Source organism: Rhododendron vialii, chromosome 3a (genome assembly GCF_030253575.1).
Source record: "Rhododendron vialii isolate Sample 1 chromosome 3a, ASM3025357v1".
Lineage (NCBI taxonomy): Eukaryota > Viridiplantae > Streptophyta > Magnoliopsida > Ericales > Ericaceae > Rhododendron > Rhododendron vialii.
The window spans coordinates 14,412,988-14,429,267 of NC_080559.1; the positions used below are offsets into that span (position 1 = coordinate 14,412,988).

The 16,280-nt window shown below is 36.2% G+C and overlaps 1 protein-coding gene across 1 annotated transcript; it reads right to left on the reverse strand.

Annotated features, from left to right (window-relative positions):
- Positions 1-1,475: 1,475 nt before the first annotated feature.
- LOC131319102 (uncharacterized) lies at positions 1,476-6,628 on the reverse strand. Its single transcript, XM_058349222.1, has 8 exons — positions 6,197-6,628; positions 3,948-4,185; positions 3,652-3,861; positions 3,465-3,557; positions 3,254-3,355; positions 2,583-2,733; positions 1,936-1,965; positions 1,476-1,761 (listed from the first exon to the last, which is right to left on the reverse strand). The coding sequence occupies exons 2-8, from the start codon at positions 4,146-4,148 to the stop codon at positions 1,682-1,684; spliced, it is 867 nt and encodes a 288-aa protein (XP_058205205.1). The 5' UTR covers positions 4,149-4,185; positions 6,197-6,628; the 3' UTR covers positions 1,476-1,681.
- Between the last annotated feature and the right edge of the window lie 9,652 nt (positions 6,629-16,280).

A 16,280-nucleotide genomic window follows, 5' to 3' on the forward strand; every position in this document is an offset into this window, starting at 1 on the left:
ATATGTTTAGATGAGCTGTAACATAACATGCAGATTGACTAGTACTGCAGCATCACATAACAAATTTTTCCCTGCAACACAGGAAGAAGAAATAAAAAACATCACCTCCGAACCAATAGACTTCTCTTTGAGAATGCCAAAGGCATTCAACCCAGAAAGTGCAGAGCGTCAAACCTCAGCCTACAAACATTATGCAACTAAAACCATGAGAACCAAACGATGCCTGGATATGAATACCACATAAGGTAGAACTAAAAAGCCAACAAAATAAAGTTTGTAGAACACAAAACGAGAACTAGACTAACAAATCAACCTATCAGCTACCTTTGGATGTTCCGGTGCAAACCAAATTTTAGAATCAGAGACGTCAATGGACAAATCCAAATTCCCATCTAATGTTCTGCACAGGATCTCATCTATGGAACCATCATTCTTGGATTGCACTTTAGCATCCTGCAAGTGTGGGGAAAGGGATATTAAGAACACTATGCATAGAATAAAACAGGAGAGTAACAAGAAAGAAAACAAGGGCGGGAGAACAGAGACAAAGTGAGCCAACACACCTCCAGAAAACTGTGAACTGCTCAGAGAAATTCAGATGGGTACATCTTATTAATGGAGATTAAAATTTGCTTGACCCAGCTTCCTGACAATTGCCGAGAGCCACACAGAGAAAAAACTAGCTAAGAGTCAAGCAAAAGAAAAGAGCCAAGATAACAGCACAACAGAAAATGCAAAATGATGGATTGCTCTAGCATTTAAATGTGGATAACAAGCATGCCAGTTGCTGAAAAATCTAGAAAACGAAAACAACAAAAAAATTTCATGACCAACGAAACCTGATTCTGATGATATGGGCTCATTCGTCTTCTGTGATGACCTCATGCAAGAGTAAAGGAGCTTAGACAGTATACGATTAACAAATTGGTTCACAGGAACTGCCTCTATGATTGAAACTAGAGTAAAATGGCAAAGATCATCAGAAGAACTGCAAACAAAAGTTATTTGGTTTGGGAGTGCCATTAGGAGAAAATGAGAACACCCAAGGGTAGAACTGAAAAGGACATACATATGTCAACTGAGAGATAATAAGGATTACAAGTCTTTAATCTCAATCTACGCAAAATTTTCTAACAAAATATAATTAATTCTAGTTCAAGAAACATGAAAACCTATAAAACCTAGATAACAGATATGTCATTGTTTTGAATCTCATAAAGGCATTTCAGGGCTCTGTCGATTATAATTAACGAACACTTCTAGAAGCAAGTAAGCAACTTATACGTGATTCGGTAGACAAAAAATCAACCAACACCTCCCAAAGTATAATGAAGTGCCCAAAAATCAACAAATCAAAGCTTTGGTAGACAAAAAACACAAATACAAAAAAGAAATGCAAAAAACAAAAAGGAAACACCAAACAAGAATACGAAGATTTGGCAGAATCACCGAAATCCCCCTAAAAGATGCCCCAATTAAGAGCTAACTTCAATTCCAAAGCTGCAATATGGTGGCTGCAGCAAGTATGTGGTTCACAAAGGACAAAACAAAAGATTTAGTTTTATGTTTCTTGCATTGGACTCTCTGAAAGTGCAAAAAGTAGAATGCATCAAATAGATGAATATTAGGTGGTCTAAGCTCCATTTTGTGGAACTATTTTAAATAAATGCATACATACAAGTCAACAATTACCTTGCACCAATAAACTCAATTTGAACCATTTTGCGATGTTCTTCTCTTCTTCTTTGTGACTCTTGTAGTCTAACATATACAAAAGAAACACATTGTCAAGAACAAAGCTTCAGCCCATGATTCTAATTATCAACAAGACGACTGTAATCTCAGCATACAAGAAAGACGACTACAATAGATTATTGAGCTTATAGGAGGGTGGTGCAACCCACCTCGCGAGCAAATATTTATACTTGTCTCAACCTGCTTTTCTCCAGATTGCACCATATGAGTCTGGCATTGTTCCAGTTCAATATCAAAAACAAAAAAATTCAGCAGCAACCAAACCGAACATGCATCAAATGAGATGATTTGTAGAAGTATTGCCCCAAATACAGATCAATACAAAAACAAGATACATATAATCAATTCAAAAACATAACACTAAGCTATGAATATATCAACTAGAAGCACAACTGTAACAGGCAGAACAGCTTCATTTCTTATATGTAGCAGTCGAGATGGGGATAGTCATGATGCCTAAACATAATTCAGATGAGCTTTTTTTTCCCACAAGGAGCTTTATAAATGAAAGAAGTTCTGGGTTTGATTTTATTTGGTTTTATGGCTGAAAGGTCAAAGAAGTGAGCAAGTGGAAATCAAAATCATTACTAATATCAGAGCATGCATGTGTCAGCTCTTAGTTGTCCAATTCATTACTAATCTTCTTTTGTTACTAATCTCCTTTCCCTACCAAAATGTAACAGTACGACATTGAGATATATAGATGCAAATGACAAATTAAATAGAATGGAAAATTTTGATGACAATGCTCTAACATATATATGACTATTGCACTACTATCAAATCTTGCCAGGAACAAATCTAGAAGTGCTCTAACAAAAGCTTACCTCGCACTGATGATGAGAACCAACCTGTTGATTCGGTTATGGCAATAGAGTTGGTTCCCGGCTGCGTCTGGTGTGGCGGATCTATCTCTTCTGGACTTGCTTGGTTACTACCGATTGTCATTTGGCGGTGCACACTAGAGGCATCTGGATGCTGTTAACAATTACGTGCATATAAAATCAAGTTTAGCAAAGAAAATGCCATAAGGAACAAATGCAATAGTCAGTATATTAATTCATGAAAATGAATGCGGTACATTCTCGTTGGGTCCCTCATTGAACTCATCTGAATCGTCATCAGTGTAACCCATAGCTTCTAAGAACCTTTTCAACCTTTGCACTTTGGATTTCATCTTCATAAATTGTCGATCACATTCAGTTGAGGATTGGGACGGTGCTTGATCATTATTCTTCGAACCAAGCAGCTTACTCTTAGTTGCTCCTAAGCCTAGCCCTTGAGTACGCCTGAGTCACTCAGGTCCTATAGATTGAGTGAAAATCACACACTCTGACATGGCATGAGAACTAGACCTATCTTGACATCGCAACGCTTTCAATTTGTCTTGTATGAAGTCTCTCAAGTGTTAGGGCAAAAATTTAGAGATACAATCTTATTACGTAACAAGATCAACACTAAATATAACCAAAGAAATATAAACCATAATTCAACTTACAACAATAGCAGAAGTTTCTTCATTAACTGCTCCACCATCTTTTTGTGCATGTGTTTTGATATATGTATCAATACGCGTAGGTTTTTTTCCCGCATCCTTGTCCTAGCATCACCACTAATGCATATGAAAAGTATTAAAGTAAACCACCCTCAATCACTGTCAAAAAAATGGTGTGAAGTACGATAAAATAAACAAGTTTTATCTATCAAACCTTTTGATCAACCAAATAATGTTGTGTCTGCCGCCCGCTCGTGTGTAGTAATTTTTGTCGGGACCTATAATCCTTGTTGTTTATGCTCTTCTCCTATCAAAATCAACAATTTTAATTTTCTCTTATCTTTGACAACAATGTATGAAAGTTATAACATCATACTCTTATATTAATCGGTTTCGCACACCTTTACATATCCATCATTCCAATAATAGACCAAACACCGACACTGCCACTGCTCCTCCGTAACTCTACTGGGCTTATGAGCTAGTGTGTTTGCATCATTTTCATATGGCGTGTCTCCCTGCCTTTTTGCTTCACATTTCCATCCTTGCCATTTCATTCCAAGAGATTGTATGAACCACCTCTCCATAGAATCATCTGCATCTGTATGAGCCTACAATACAAAAAGATACTTAAAAATAATTCCTAAATGCTGCATAAGAGAGCCCAATATGAATACATAAACCACCCCAAGTTTACCTTGATTTCTTCCCATACTTTCTTCTTATAGTGCTCAGGGACATAGCGCCAATCCGTATAGTGCAATGGTAGAAGGGAACCATCCCTCACCAACAGCCCCATGTTAGTGGCAAGGGGAGATGCTTCAGGCATTACAAGTTGTCCCCTATCATTTAGTACAATCTCTATTTGGTTATTACCCCTACTCCATGATGCATTCATCAATGAGGGACCTCTCCCCCGGGTTTGCGCTGAAGAGCTACTTAAATGAGAATATACAGAACATTATAGAACCAAGAAAAAAGGTAAAACGTATATGTATTAGAGAGACTGCCATGAACAAGTCAAAACTATGAGAATTGCAGTGAATAACATAAAAAAATACATGTAACAAGTGTACTGAAGAAGAGCGTTGGAATTGCATAGAAGTCTTGACCAAAGATAGTAACATAGGTTCCCGAATCTCTTTCTGCTGTGAACCAGCAGCAATGGAAACAGGTCATTGGCACATATGTCAACCAGAGTTTGCCTATGTTATCCTTTTTTGGATCTATTCAGCTGTACAATTGCTGCATATGCCAGCATGTGGAAGGACTAATTTCTTGGACATTTGGACTGCAAAATCCAGTGATAGTAAATCTGTCCATGGTAGTGAAGAGAGAAAAAAAAACAGATTCTACAGACAAAATTCAGGCTGTGGCAGTCTAGTTTGGCCTTTTATATTAATGTTATATGGCAACAAAGCAAGGATACAACCACCACAAACTGAAATTAGAACATTATAACTACCAAACAAACCCAACAGAGAACATTAATTGACAACTAGATAAGAATGGATACCATGAATAATTGCATTACCAACTCTTAGTGCAAGATTCTTTTTTTTTCTGCACGATGATCCCTACCAATGTTCTGTCCTAAATCAGACTGTGAATCCTGTTCTACCAACTCTCCTTCTTCCACGTACATCATCTCGACTTCTTGGACATCTTCCAAGCTATCCTCATCGAATATGGCATCCAATATGCTCTCGCCTGTCTCCATGGAATAAGGTAAACTACACAAGGGTTCAACAGGTTATGGCATTTGCAATCAGGTTAAGTTGGCAATGGAACATAAATGGGAGGCATTACTTGACACTCTTCTTACACCCAGTACAAAACAACACAAAAAACCAGTTGACTGATATCATTACTATAATATTCTCGCAGACAAAACACTGAAGGTAACCATGCAAGTGTACAGATGTTTTCAGCGGACAATGTACTGCACAATCCAATCGATAATTGAATAGATAAAAATTCCCCAAAAAAATGTTGTCTGATATTGGTTATCTGATGGAAACAGTATAATGGAATACAAGTAAAAAACATGCAGTCTCCAAATCCATAATAAGCATGAAAAACTACGTATAACGAACCAAAAAAAGAAAAACTGAGATGCATAGGAAAAAGCAGAAACATGACTTAACAGATCCTCTCTGTAAAGACTTAAAAGGTTATACAAAACAAGAAGGGCAAATCCAGCTGAAGGATCTGTTTCGTTTTCCCCCAAGCAAATAGTATTATATCATTTTTCGATGTTCTCAGATACTAATTTCACCAAAAACATTTCGCTGCAGGCTCTTAAGCGCTGTTCGCAGTTTCTGGAATCGAGGGTGGAACTGCTCATTGCAGGACCGGGCCACATCCCAACCACTTTTGCTTCTAGAGATAGCTCCATATATATTTGTGTGTGAGGTAATCCTAACCCAATTAATTTCTCATTGCTTGGCCTCTCCTCAATTGATTTTAATGCTCTTAGTTTTGCTAGTCCAACCAAAGTTCACTCGCAGAAAAAACCTAGAGAGAAATAGTAAAACCATCGTGAGTAATAACAGAACACAGTTTATTTGGATAGCTCTACTAGGTTGTCAAATTTTCTTTCTTCTAGCTGTTCCCTCCTGAATGAATTTTACGTTCTGCCCCGATCGTTACTCAAACAACCAAACCGTAAATCCAACCTTATACTGAAACCCTCATAGAATGCATTCCCACAAATTACAACCCAGGAATGCTCAGTCCTGAAAATTCAGTACTGAAATCAGTCGAACACCTAGAGTCAGTTATCTCATCATAACACCTAGAGTCAGTTATCTCAGCATACGATATAACAGAGCTTCCTTCGTGAAATTAACAACAAAAAATACCTAATCACTACTTCTGTCGTTCACAGGTTACATCAGTGGAATCGAAACCCTAGCATGCATATTAGTATACAGATATATAAGCTTACCAATTATTTTCAAAATCAGACTTCCTTTCCGTTTTTTTGCGTTGTGTACGTGGATCAGTCGATCATCGAGTTTTTAGAGAAAGTAGATTGATTGAGTTTCCATGAGAGCTTGTCCCTTCCTCCATTACCCTTGCCTGACGCCACACCTCTGAAAACTGAAACCAATCCCATACCAATACTCCACTACTACACTCCAACTCTCTCTCTCTCTCTCTCTCTCTCTCTCTCTCTCTCTAGAAATCAATCAGGCCTGCTTTCCCATTCCGACCATCGCGCCCTCAACCTCTGCGGCGTCCTCTCCGAAACCAAACGCATTGTCAACGTCCACTCTCGCCTCTTCCTCGCCCTCTCCGTCCTCTTCCTCCTCCCCCTCTCCTTCTCTCTCATCATCTTCCCCACCCTCCTCGCCCCTCACTCCCCCCACCACCGCCAAACCCTCCTCCGCCACACCCAATCACACCACCCTCTCAACCAAACCACCCTACCCCTGCTCCCCCTCCTCCTCTCCCTCCGCCGCCGCCGCCGCCATCACCTACCACGGCTTCTATGGCCGACCCGTCAAGCTCTTCTCCGCCACCACAACCCTCCTCTCCTCCTTCGCCCAAATCGTGCCCACACCAGATCGCAGAGAGAGAGAGAGGGAGAGAGAGAGAGAAAGAAACAAGTCGGGAAGAGAGAGAGAGAGGGATATTTTGAACAGATCTCAATTTTGAAATTGGAAACACGCTCCGAACAAAACGTGGATGAGAATGAAAATGCCTAATTTTTACTAATATACTAATAATAAGTAGTAATTTTATTTTTCCAAACATACTTTCAAGTTTCAACGGTAGGATTTCGTTGGATTTTTTCACGTGCTGTGCATTAAATCCACAACCATTTCTCTCCTTGATCTCTCTCTAGAATGTGTTAAGAAATTCACAAAAATAAAAATTGCTCGAGGGAGGACTAGTGAAGAGCAATTTGCTTTAGAAAATGGGATATCAAATAGGATATTAGTAGAGGATCAAAAAAAAAAAAAAAGGATATTAGTAGATATTTTTTATTTAATCATGTGCATCTTTATGTGATCGGCAAATTTGAGGTGTGTGCAAACTGACTCTGACATTCAATTTTATAAAAAAATAATGTGAGTCAATCCATGACATAATGGCAATTAAATGGACACTCATTACTTATTAAAGGCTTCATTCTCTATAATATTTTTGTCTTTTCGATTTTGTATGTTTTGTTCACAGGCGGCTCTACCTTGAGCCATGGGTATTCACATGAACACCCTAAATTATTTTTCATATTCATGATCATTTAGGTATTTAAAATTCAATACATTATTTGAACACTCTATTCAATCCATTTTGAACACCCAACTCCGTTAACTTCAAACACCTTATAGTGTAATGTCCAACCCAATGTTATTATTGTTAAAACAAAAGATGATATATTTTTCAATTTACAGATGTGAGTAAAAACTAAATTTACAGCAAAATGCAAAAGAAATACCAAAAATTAAGGTTTTTTGTGTCAAACTGTAGACCAATTTATTAGTTTTCTAATATTTGATTTTACGTAAAACTGATTGTTTAAGTTACTCAATTATGACAACCCTAGCAAAAAAAATCTAGAGCAGCCACTTTTGTTATTTTTTTTGAATTTTTTTATAGATTCGCGATGAGAGAAGTCTAAAAACAAAAAATCTATGACCAAAAAGCACAAAAAAAATATCACAACAGGCAAAAACAATATTAAATGACTGTCTTTTTTTTTCATCTTATATGAATTTTTTTCAATATCGGTCTACATTTTACATTTGTCGAGAAGAATGATTAACCTTAGAAAGTACGAAGAAAACTCAACAAAAAATAAAATAATACCGGAAAAAAGTTTTGGACAAAAAAAAAGGGGGGAAGAATGGAGCCTTAAGTCTATTAAATTTTGAACACACCTTAGAGCATTCATAATGGTAATAATCAAAATCAATAACCAAAATGTGTCACGTCAGCATTTAATTATCCATTGAGTCCATAATCAAATTTAGCAATATCTACCTCCACATTGGTTATTTTTGCATTCCTAACCAAAAAAAAACCCCACAATACATAATGCACATTTGTCCAATCGCAAACGAGTTCCAATCACCCACACAACCACACCAAATTATTCGTCTTGACGAGACAATTACAATATAAGGTGTTTTTGAGTTATTGAGTTTTGAGTTTGATTTTGTTAAGTTTGGTCATGGAATAGGTAAAATTTGGTTATTTACTAAAAAACTTATAACTTTGTTTATTATAATGTGGGGTGTTTTTTGAGCATTGTTGTTAAATTTGCTTATCCACACTCATTTGCTTATTACAATAGGGATGCTCTTAAGAGCTAAATTTCATTATTCCTCATAATTAAGACTTATAACGGTTCTTAATGGTTTGGTGTCAATATCAAACAGCTAATTTGGGATTGCAAATACCCCCACACGATTGACATGGATCTCTCATACTTTAAGTTAACCATTTTTTTTAATCTCGGTCGCTTTCTGCAATTACAGTCGTTTGTGGAGATCAGCGTGTCTCGCTCCCGGTTAATTCTCCCGGGAATTGATATTCGCACTCCAAGATTTACTGCAGGCGTCCATTTTTGGTTTTTACACTGTGATGTTGCCAGCAACATCACAGTGTAAAAACAAAATATACACTGATGTTGCCAGCAACATCACAGTATAAAAACAAAAAGGTGGAGCGCCTGCAGTAAATCTTGGAGCCCGAAAATCAGTTCCCAATTCTCCCTCAAGCAATTTGTTTTTGTGAATAAATACACATTCTAGAGAGAGAAACGGTTGTGCATTAAAGTCTCGTGCGCAACCAATTAATGCACAGCACAAGAAAACCATTTGTGAATCCAACGAATCCTACTGTTGTTGAAAGTACGTTTGGGAAAATACAATTACTACTTAGTAGTACTAGGGGAAAGGCGACATGCTTCGCATGTTAAAGACGTGCCCATTTTTTTTATGACTGGTATTTTAGTTGGCCGATGGATATACAATCTCTAACAAGCCGAATGAGCTCGAATTGGGGGCCTGCAGGTTGTTGCCAAACGAGCTCGAATTGGAGGCCTGCGGGTTATTTATCTGGCCTACATTAACTGAGTCCATAATTGGGAAATAAGATAATACCCAAGTTACAATAAGCGTATGGAGTAAAATCTTTTCCGTCAACAAGGATAAATAGCTAGAGATGTTTCGCCTGAATTTACTACTTTCATGCTGCATTAGTAGCCAGTCACTGTGCAAGAATTACAAGAAAAATCCAATAATTTACAAGAATGAATAAAATGGAAGAACAATTAGAATGTAACCTTCTGTTACAAAAAGAGTTCTATCCATTACAACTCTTATTCGAACAAATGAGATTGAATATCAGGCTACTGATATTCGAACAAAAATCAATATACAACATAAAGATAGTAATATACGTATATCAGATTGCATCTTGGGGACTTCTAAAACTTTGGGCACTTACTTCACTTTGATGAGCAAACTACAGATTGGATTGGCTTGGTGACTGATGGAGTCTGGAGAATCCAAATATACAAATATTGGTCATCCCCAACTGAACTGAATAAGTATGTGTGCCTCAAATGCTATGCACCGTCACCTTCATGAACCTAATTCAGGAAATATCAAATCATAATCAAGAATCTATGATCACATAGAATGAAAGCGACATAAGAGCAATGGAATGGAACTGTACAACACTTGATGCATATATAGTATCCTGGTTTATGTATATTAATATGATGACTACGATAGTCAACCCTTTTTCCTGTCGACAAAGCTTAGCGAGACACCGTGTAGGTTGTATTTTTTTCCGAATCAAGGTAAATAAATTCCATTTGTTGAGGGCTTCATAGAGGTAAAACGAAAAGATGAAACGACAAGTTAATTTCTATGAAATTTATTCTTTGGTTTTGGTGCCATTTTTTGTAGTCTCTCCATAATTCCATGATCAAAACACAATCTAGAGGATGCTATGTAAATTGCAAAAAAAGACCGTACACTTGAGGCAACCAAACAGGACGTACACTATGTGAGCAATAAGCATAGAAAAGTACCTTAAATATTTTGTACAACATCAAGAGCCTTGTTCTTGGGAGCCGAGCCACAAGCAAATTTGGCCATAATTGGAACGACTCAATAAATGCCCCTGCTTGAACTGGCTCCATGTTAATAAACCACATCCTTCAGTGTTGTGGCGCCTTAACCTCAAATCAGGATTGCATGCACCATCTAGAGGAGGCTTTGAGGGGGTTTTGCTGTAGTCGAATACATGCATAGACTTCTGCATTAACTATTTTAGTGGCTATAATAAATGGGTTTGGGGGCATATAACGAGCCCAGTTAACGTCTCCATCGTGATTTATTCGCTGGATTATTTGAACCTGTAAAAGGTTGCATGGACTATCACTAACATCGAGAAACAGATGCACTTGTGCTCGATAGAAGCAAATGAAATAGCCATTTAGAGGTTCTAAATGGCTATTTCCATTTGTTCAATAAAAGTGACATGGTAAATAAGGATCAATCTTTACATCAAACACTAAGCTCTAGTCTAGCAGTTTTCACATTGTCTAGCTAATATAAGAACATTAGGCATAGGGATAAGAATATTAATCTGCGGCAAATTAACCTTGGCCAATCATACAATTATAGCAAGCTAATTAGCTACCTTCTCCCTCTAAAGGAAAAGGCGGATTTCTTCATAGTAGTTTCCATAATTCTTGAAGAAACAATGTACAGATAATTCAGCAATTAATATCCCACCAAAATCTTTGCTAACTACAGCTGCCTGGAAAACCCACCCAAACAGAAGCTAAAAAATCAGCAAACAGCATATCAACAACTTAAAACATTAATCCATAGTCCATACTAAATATGCATGTGAGATTGGTTGTTCCAATATAATTAAGGGGAACACACAAGGGAATTTAGCAGTATATAATTAGGCCATCCACAGTGGTATAATCAAAAATGGATAATCAAAAGTTGACACATCAGCTTTTGATTATTCACTTAAGAGATTGCTAAGCTTAACAATGTTGAGGTTCACAATGGTCACTTCTAGTCCATAACCAAAATAAGGGGTCCACTACAATTTCACACAATCTCTCTCTCCTCTTTTGTTTCCCACCATTCACTTCCCTCCATTACGTTTTTTTTTTTGGACAAAAATATATCGAATATATGGTGTTCTTCCTAGTGTTATCTATCAAAACAACACCGATTTTTTTTTCTTCCTATTCCTATAGCCTATAGCCTATATCACAAATCCACTACTCTCTTAATCTTTCAAAAAAAAAAATCAGATGTGTTCTTAAATTTGGAAAAGAATGCAAGGTTCTTCCTCTTTTCTTTTTTTTTTTGCAAGGTTCTTTGTTTACTCAACCATGGGGGGAGGAACAAAAAAATGAATAACCACTTTTTAGTCGAAAAAATCAATTTTTTTTTGCTAAAAAGTGATTATTTATCAAAATACTTGGGTAAAAGTAAAAAAATAATAATAATACTTTTCCCGATTCCTCTCCTTGAGACGAATCAATAACCTATAAAAGTTTGGCGCAAAACTAAAAAATGCGAAAAAAATTCAAATAAAGATAATTTTCAAATTTAAGTTAAGTTTAAGTTAAATTCATAAGAATGCAGCCTAAAATAGAAACGTAAAAGAAGAGTAAAATACCTTAATCCAGCAACGATGAGTTAAATTATAGATGATTGAGAAATATGAGCTTCACTTTTGGAGGAAAAGAAAGAGAACCAGTTTGTGGTTGAAGTGAAGAAGATATAGAGCAAGTGAAGAAGAAAATAATAAAATAATAATTGAAATACATGTGTATATAAATTTTGGAATTAGTTAACTTATGTAGTGTGGGGTTCACAAATTTTGATTATTGAAAAAGGTTGCTAGTTTTGGTTATCCAAAACCCAAAATTTGATTATTTTTAAGGATGTTGCTAAGTTTGATTATACCATTGTGAGCCATTTTTTGCACAAATATTATTAACTTTAACAACAATTGTCTTTTGGTTATACCACTGTGGATGACCTTATGACTTTAAATGGTAGAAACAGTTGATAGACAATGTTACAGTGGCAATGGATCGATATCATCAACATGAAAACAAGGCTAGCAGATATATAGGCAAGTAGCTAGCATCATGCAGGCATCTCAACTCAATTAGCTGATACGCTAAAGAATTAAAAGATATAAAATCATATCAGCCTAAGACAATCATTAATTTCGTCTGCATTTGCCAAGGCTTATCAAACTAATTAATTAGCGAGAAAGCGTAGGAAATATTTTCAGGCTCACGAAACCAAAGCTATATATAAAATTGGAACACCTGTTAGCTAGGAAGGTTACTCTAATATTAATTAAATCCAATCTTCTACATAAGCAAAGAAATGGGGGCCAGGAACATTAACACTATTGCGAATTTCTTATATATTTGCCCAATGTTATTAAAAGAAGGCATACAGAAACAGGAGGGTTCCCCAATATGGAAAAAAAAAAATTACGAGTATAAGGACCTATCAAGTAGCCAACACCATAACACAATATAATACAAAAATATCATGTATAGTTCACCCATGGACAAATGCCGACATACATAACATTCTCCTATGTTCAGGGAGCGAAATAAACAACAAAACCTTGTCTTGACATTATTGTTGAGTCGTTGACTCTGTGTGATTCTGTGGAATGTATGCTCTTAAACTCCGTAGAATATTGTTACTTATGTTTTTTTTTATTTCATAACAATGTCGTTTCCATTTCCAAATTGTTAGTATCCAAAAATGACCGCCGACTAAATTGCCACGTAGCGCCGGCTCACATATTTTTTGGTGTAGCCGAATTATCTTGGGATTAGTTGGAGATACAAATCACGAACTTCATGGAAGTTGGTTTTTGAAAATCATGGGACACACGGCAAATTGGTGCCAATTTTGAAGGAAATGGAGGCCTAAATGCTCCTATGTCAGTATAAATATGCAAGGAGGAAGATTGAGAAGGGGTCCCCGAACACACAACCAAATGCCTTACCTTTATCTATTTCAATTTCCAAAGGTCCAGCCGACTCTAGCACCTTCAATTATCTTTCTTTTCATGCAGTATTTTAGTATTTTAATTCTAACAACTCCATAGTTGTAACCTTTATTTTCGGCAATAGAAATCTCGAGAATTTCCATTTCAACGGTGTTCTCTACGTCTGAGCACTGCGCTCATTTTTTCCTTCTACGTCGCTTGAGAAAATTTGAAGTCCCCAATTCGGTGTGGCAAAAAAGAACTGGAAGTAGATTTCATTCATCGCACACAACTCATCTGTTAAAAAGTCAGTCCATTCATACGGAGACCAACCGTGATCCTGACACGCTTGCACAATCTTGATCACATGACCAAGGCGTTGTTTCACTTTTTTGAGGGAAACACATGCAAATGTTTCACAATGGTAATAGAAGTTGTTTTCAATCAATTTTGCTGACCACACGACCCAGATGTCGAGTAACCAATCAAGTTAATTAGAACACCATGGATCACAGCGGTAATAGAAGTTATTTACAATTTGGCCCTAATACGTGTAGTTGTTTCCAGCCAATTTGAAAATTTTTTCACTCAAAATGTGCTTATTATTTTAGTGGAGATAGAGTTTTCGAAAATATTAAAAGACATTCCTATGGAACTAAATGGATGGTTTTCAAATGAATAACAGCTTTGTCGTACGTGCATAATATTAGGGTATAATAGTTTTTTTTGCATATGCTATCCACGGATACTGTAAGTCGTAATATTTACTGTTTCTGGGTCGTAATATATATGTTCCTTTCGCCAAACCTTTTTTGGACTTTTGTGACGCAAGTCTCTTTTTTTTTCCTTATAGTTTCGTATAGATTGACCCAACATGAGAAACGATAGCACGCAAGTCGAAGTTGAACCCCCGGACGAAAGATTTCCTATTTCTGGATAAGGGGTTATTGAAAAAGAAAAAAGTTACCTGAAATGCAACTATATGCATGTCACTGATGTCATTGCCATTTTTGTTTTACCACATACTGGCGAAATTTGTTAAACACGAAACATAAAAGGTAAGAAAATCCAAGTAAAATATACTACTACTATTGAATTGATGATAATTATGTGGTTTAAGGATTCATATAATCTGTATATTAATTGCCAAGTCTCCTATAGAGGCAGCTGCGGAAGCAATTTAAAATTAGGAAAATTCTAAAATCAACTAAGAATAACAAGTGTGTAAAAGTGTAAAAAGTATACAATAATACATGTTTTCCTTATCTTCTTGTTTGCTTATTGTCAGTTTAAAAATTTTGCTCTGTTTAATACATATTCAGCTAACATTTTGCTCTGTTTTTTCCTCTGCTCTTTGATTTCATATTTGGGCGGTGAAGCAGCCGCAGAAAGGCTTCCACATCTGATCAATATGACCAGTCTCCCAATAGACCATCCTCTTGTGGTTTACGGTAAGCATGAGCATCCTTTTAGTTGTTGGAGTAGTTTTTTTTTTTTTTTTTTCACTTGATAGATCATAGATGTCTAGCATACTCCAAAGGGGTTAGGGAAAAGGAACCGCTAAATGACATACGGATGGAGCAAGCCCAGAGGGCATCAAGCACCACAATAAGCACTCGCGCTCATTGTGAAAATCGAATCCTCACCGCCTTCCATGTGGAAGAGGTGAGGAAGTGCCATTGGACTACAAGTCCCATCGGTGTAGGAGAAATTCACAACAATGAGCATTTTTAGTGTTTAGTGGGTTTTTTTAAGTTATTTGTCAAAAAAATTGTGCGAATCCATATTCATCCCGACCAGAGGTCGGAAATTATGACCACATAGACCAAAGTTTTTTAAAAATTCAGAAAGAACAAATACTGTATTTTTCAAAAAATTCAGTCTTTCATAAAATAAATTAAATTAAATTTTGGTCACAGTTTCATAGTTTTTAAATTTTACTATGAAAACGAACAATTAATTTTAAAAAAGTAACATTAATCTAATAAATAGTCGAAAAAGACAGGCACCTCTATGACTTGCACAAACACATAAGCTAGAATATTAAAAAGGCACCTCCATGACTAGCGCTAACACAAAAGCTCGTATGCACCGATGTATGCAATGTTTTATTCTTCTTTTTTCAAAACGATAACAACCTTCATTATAACAAGTCACACAAAACATCAAAAAAAAATGATTATCTCGCCCTGAAAAGCTCGATAGCCAAACAGGAGGTCTGGCTTCTCATATCTTACCAGGGCCAATAGCCTAGTGGTAGTGTAGCAACAGTAAATGCTGTGAGGTCACAGGTTCTAAACCTATAGAGAGAATTTTGATACTCATTATGGTTGGGGCGATTAGGGTAAAATTTTATTAGAAGAAGCGGAATTCGCTACCTTATTTCTTATTTTTTAGTAAAAAATGAACTTTTTAAATGATAATTTTGTGTGTAACCAAATTTGGTATTATTCCTGTCACGATGCCTCAGTCAATGCAACAAGTGTTGCCTCTGCTCCGTTGTCCGAGCAAGGCCTATATGTGTGACTTATTGTCCAAATTCACCTTTAGCGCCTCCGTCGCCGTTTGCCGCCACCCATAATTGAATGGTGATTTTTTGTTTGCCCTCCATACAAGGGATGTTAAAACAGTTACTCTTTGATGATTTACCATTTTATTATTCCATGCGTGGTGGATAATTGCCAATTTGCCATTTAGCAAAAAGAAAAGGAGCTTAGGTGACGTTTCGCTTTCTTTTTAAACCTTCTTTTTTAAAAGAAGGTAATTTCAAATTCAAATATAATGAAAATGAAAAATAATTTTTTAATTTTTTTTGCACCGTTTAAAAGATCTCAATGAGATCTATCAAACAAGATCCATATTGGTAGAAAAATTATTTACGCAAATACATGATTTTTAAGCTTAAAATTACCTTTCTTTTTAAAATTTTTTTTTTTTTAGAAATTGGAACACCTACATAATTTGTCGTAGTTTTCTAGAATGTAGTTTTCTAGAATATATATTT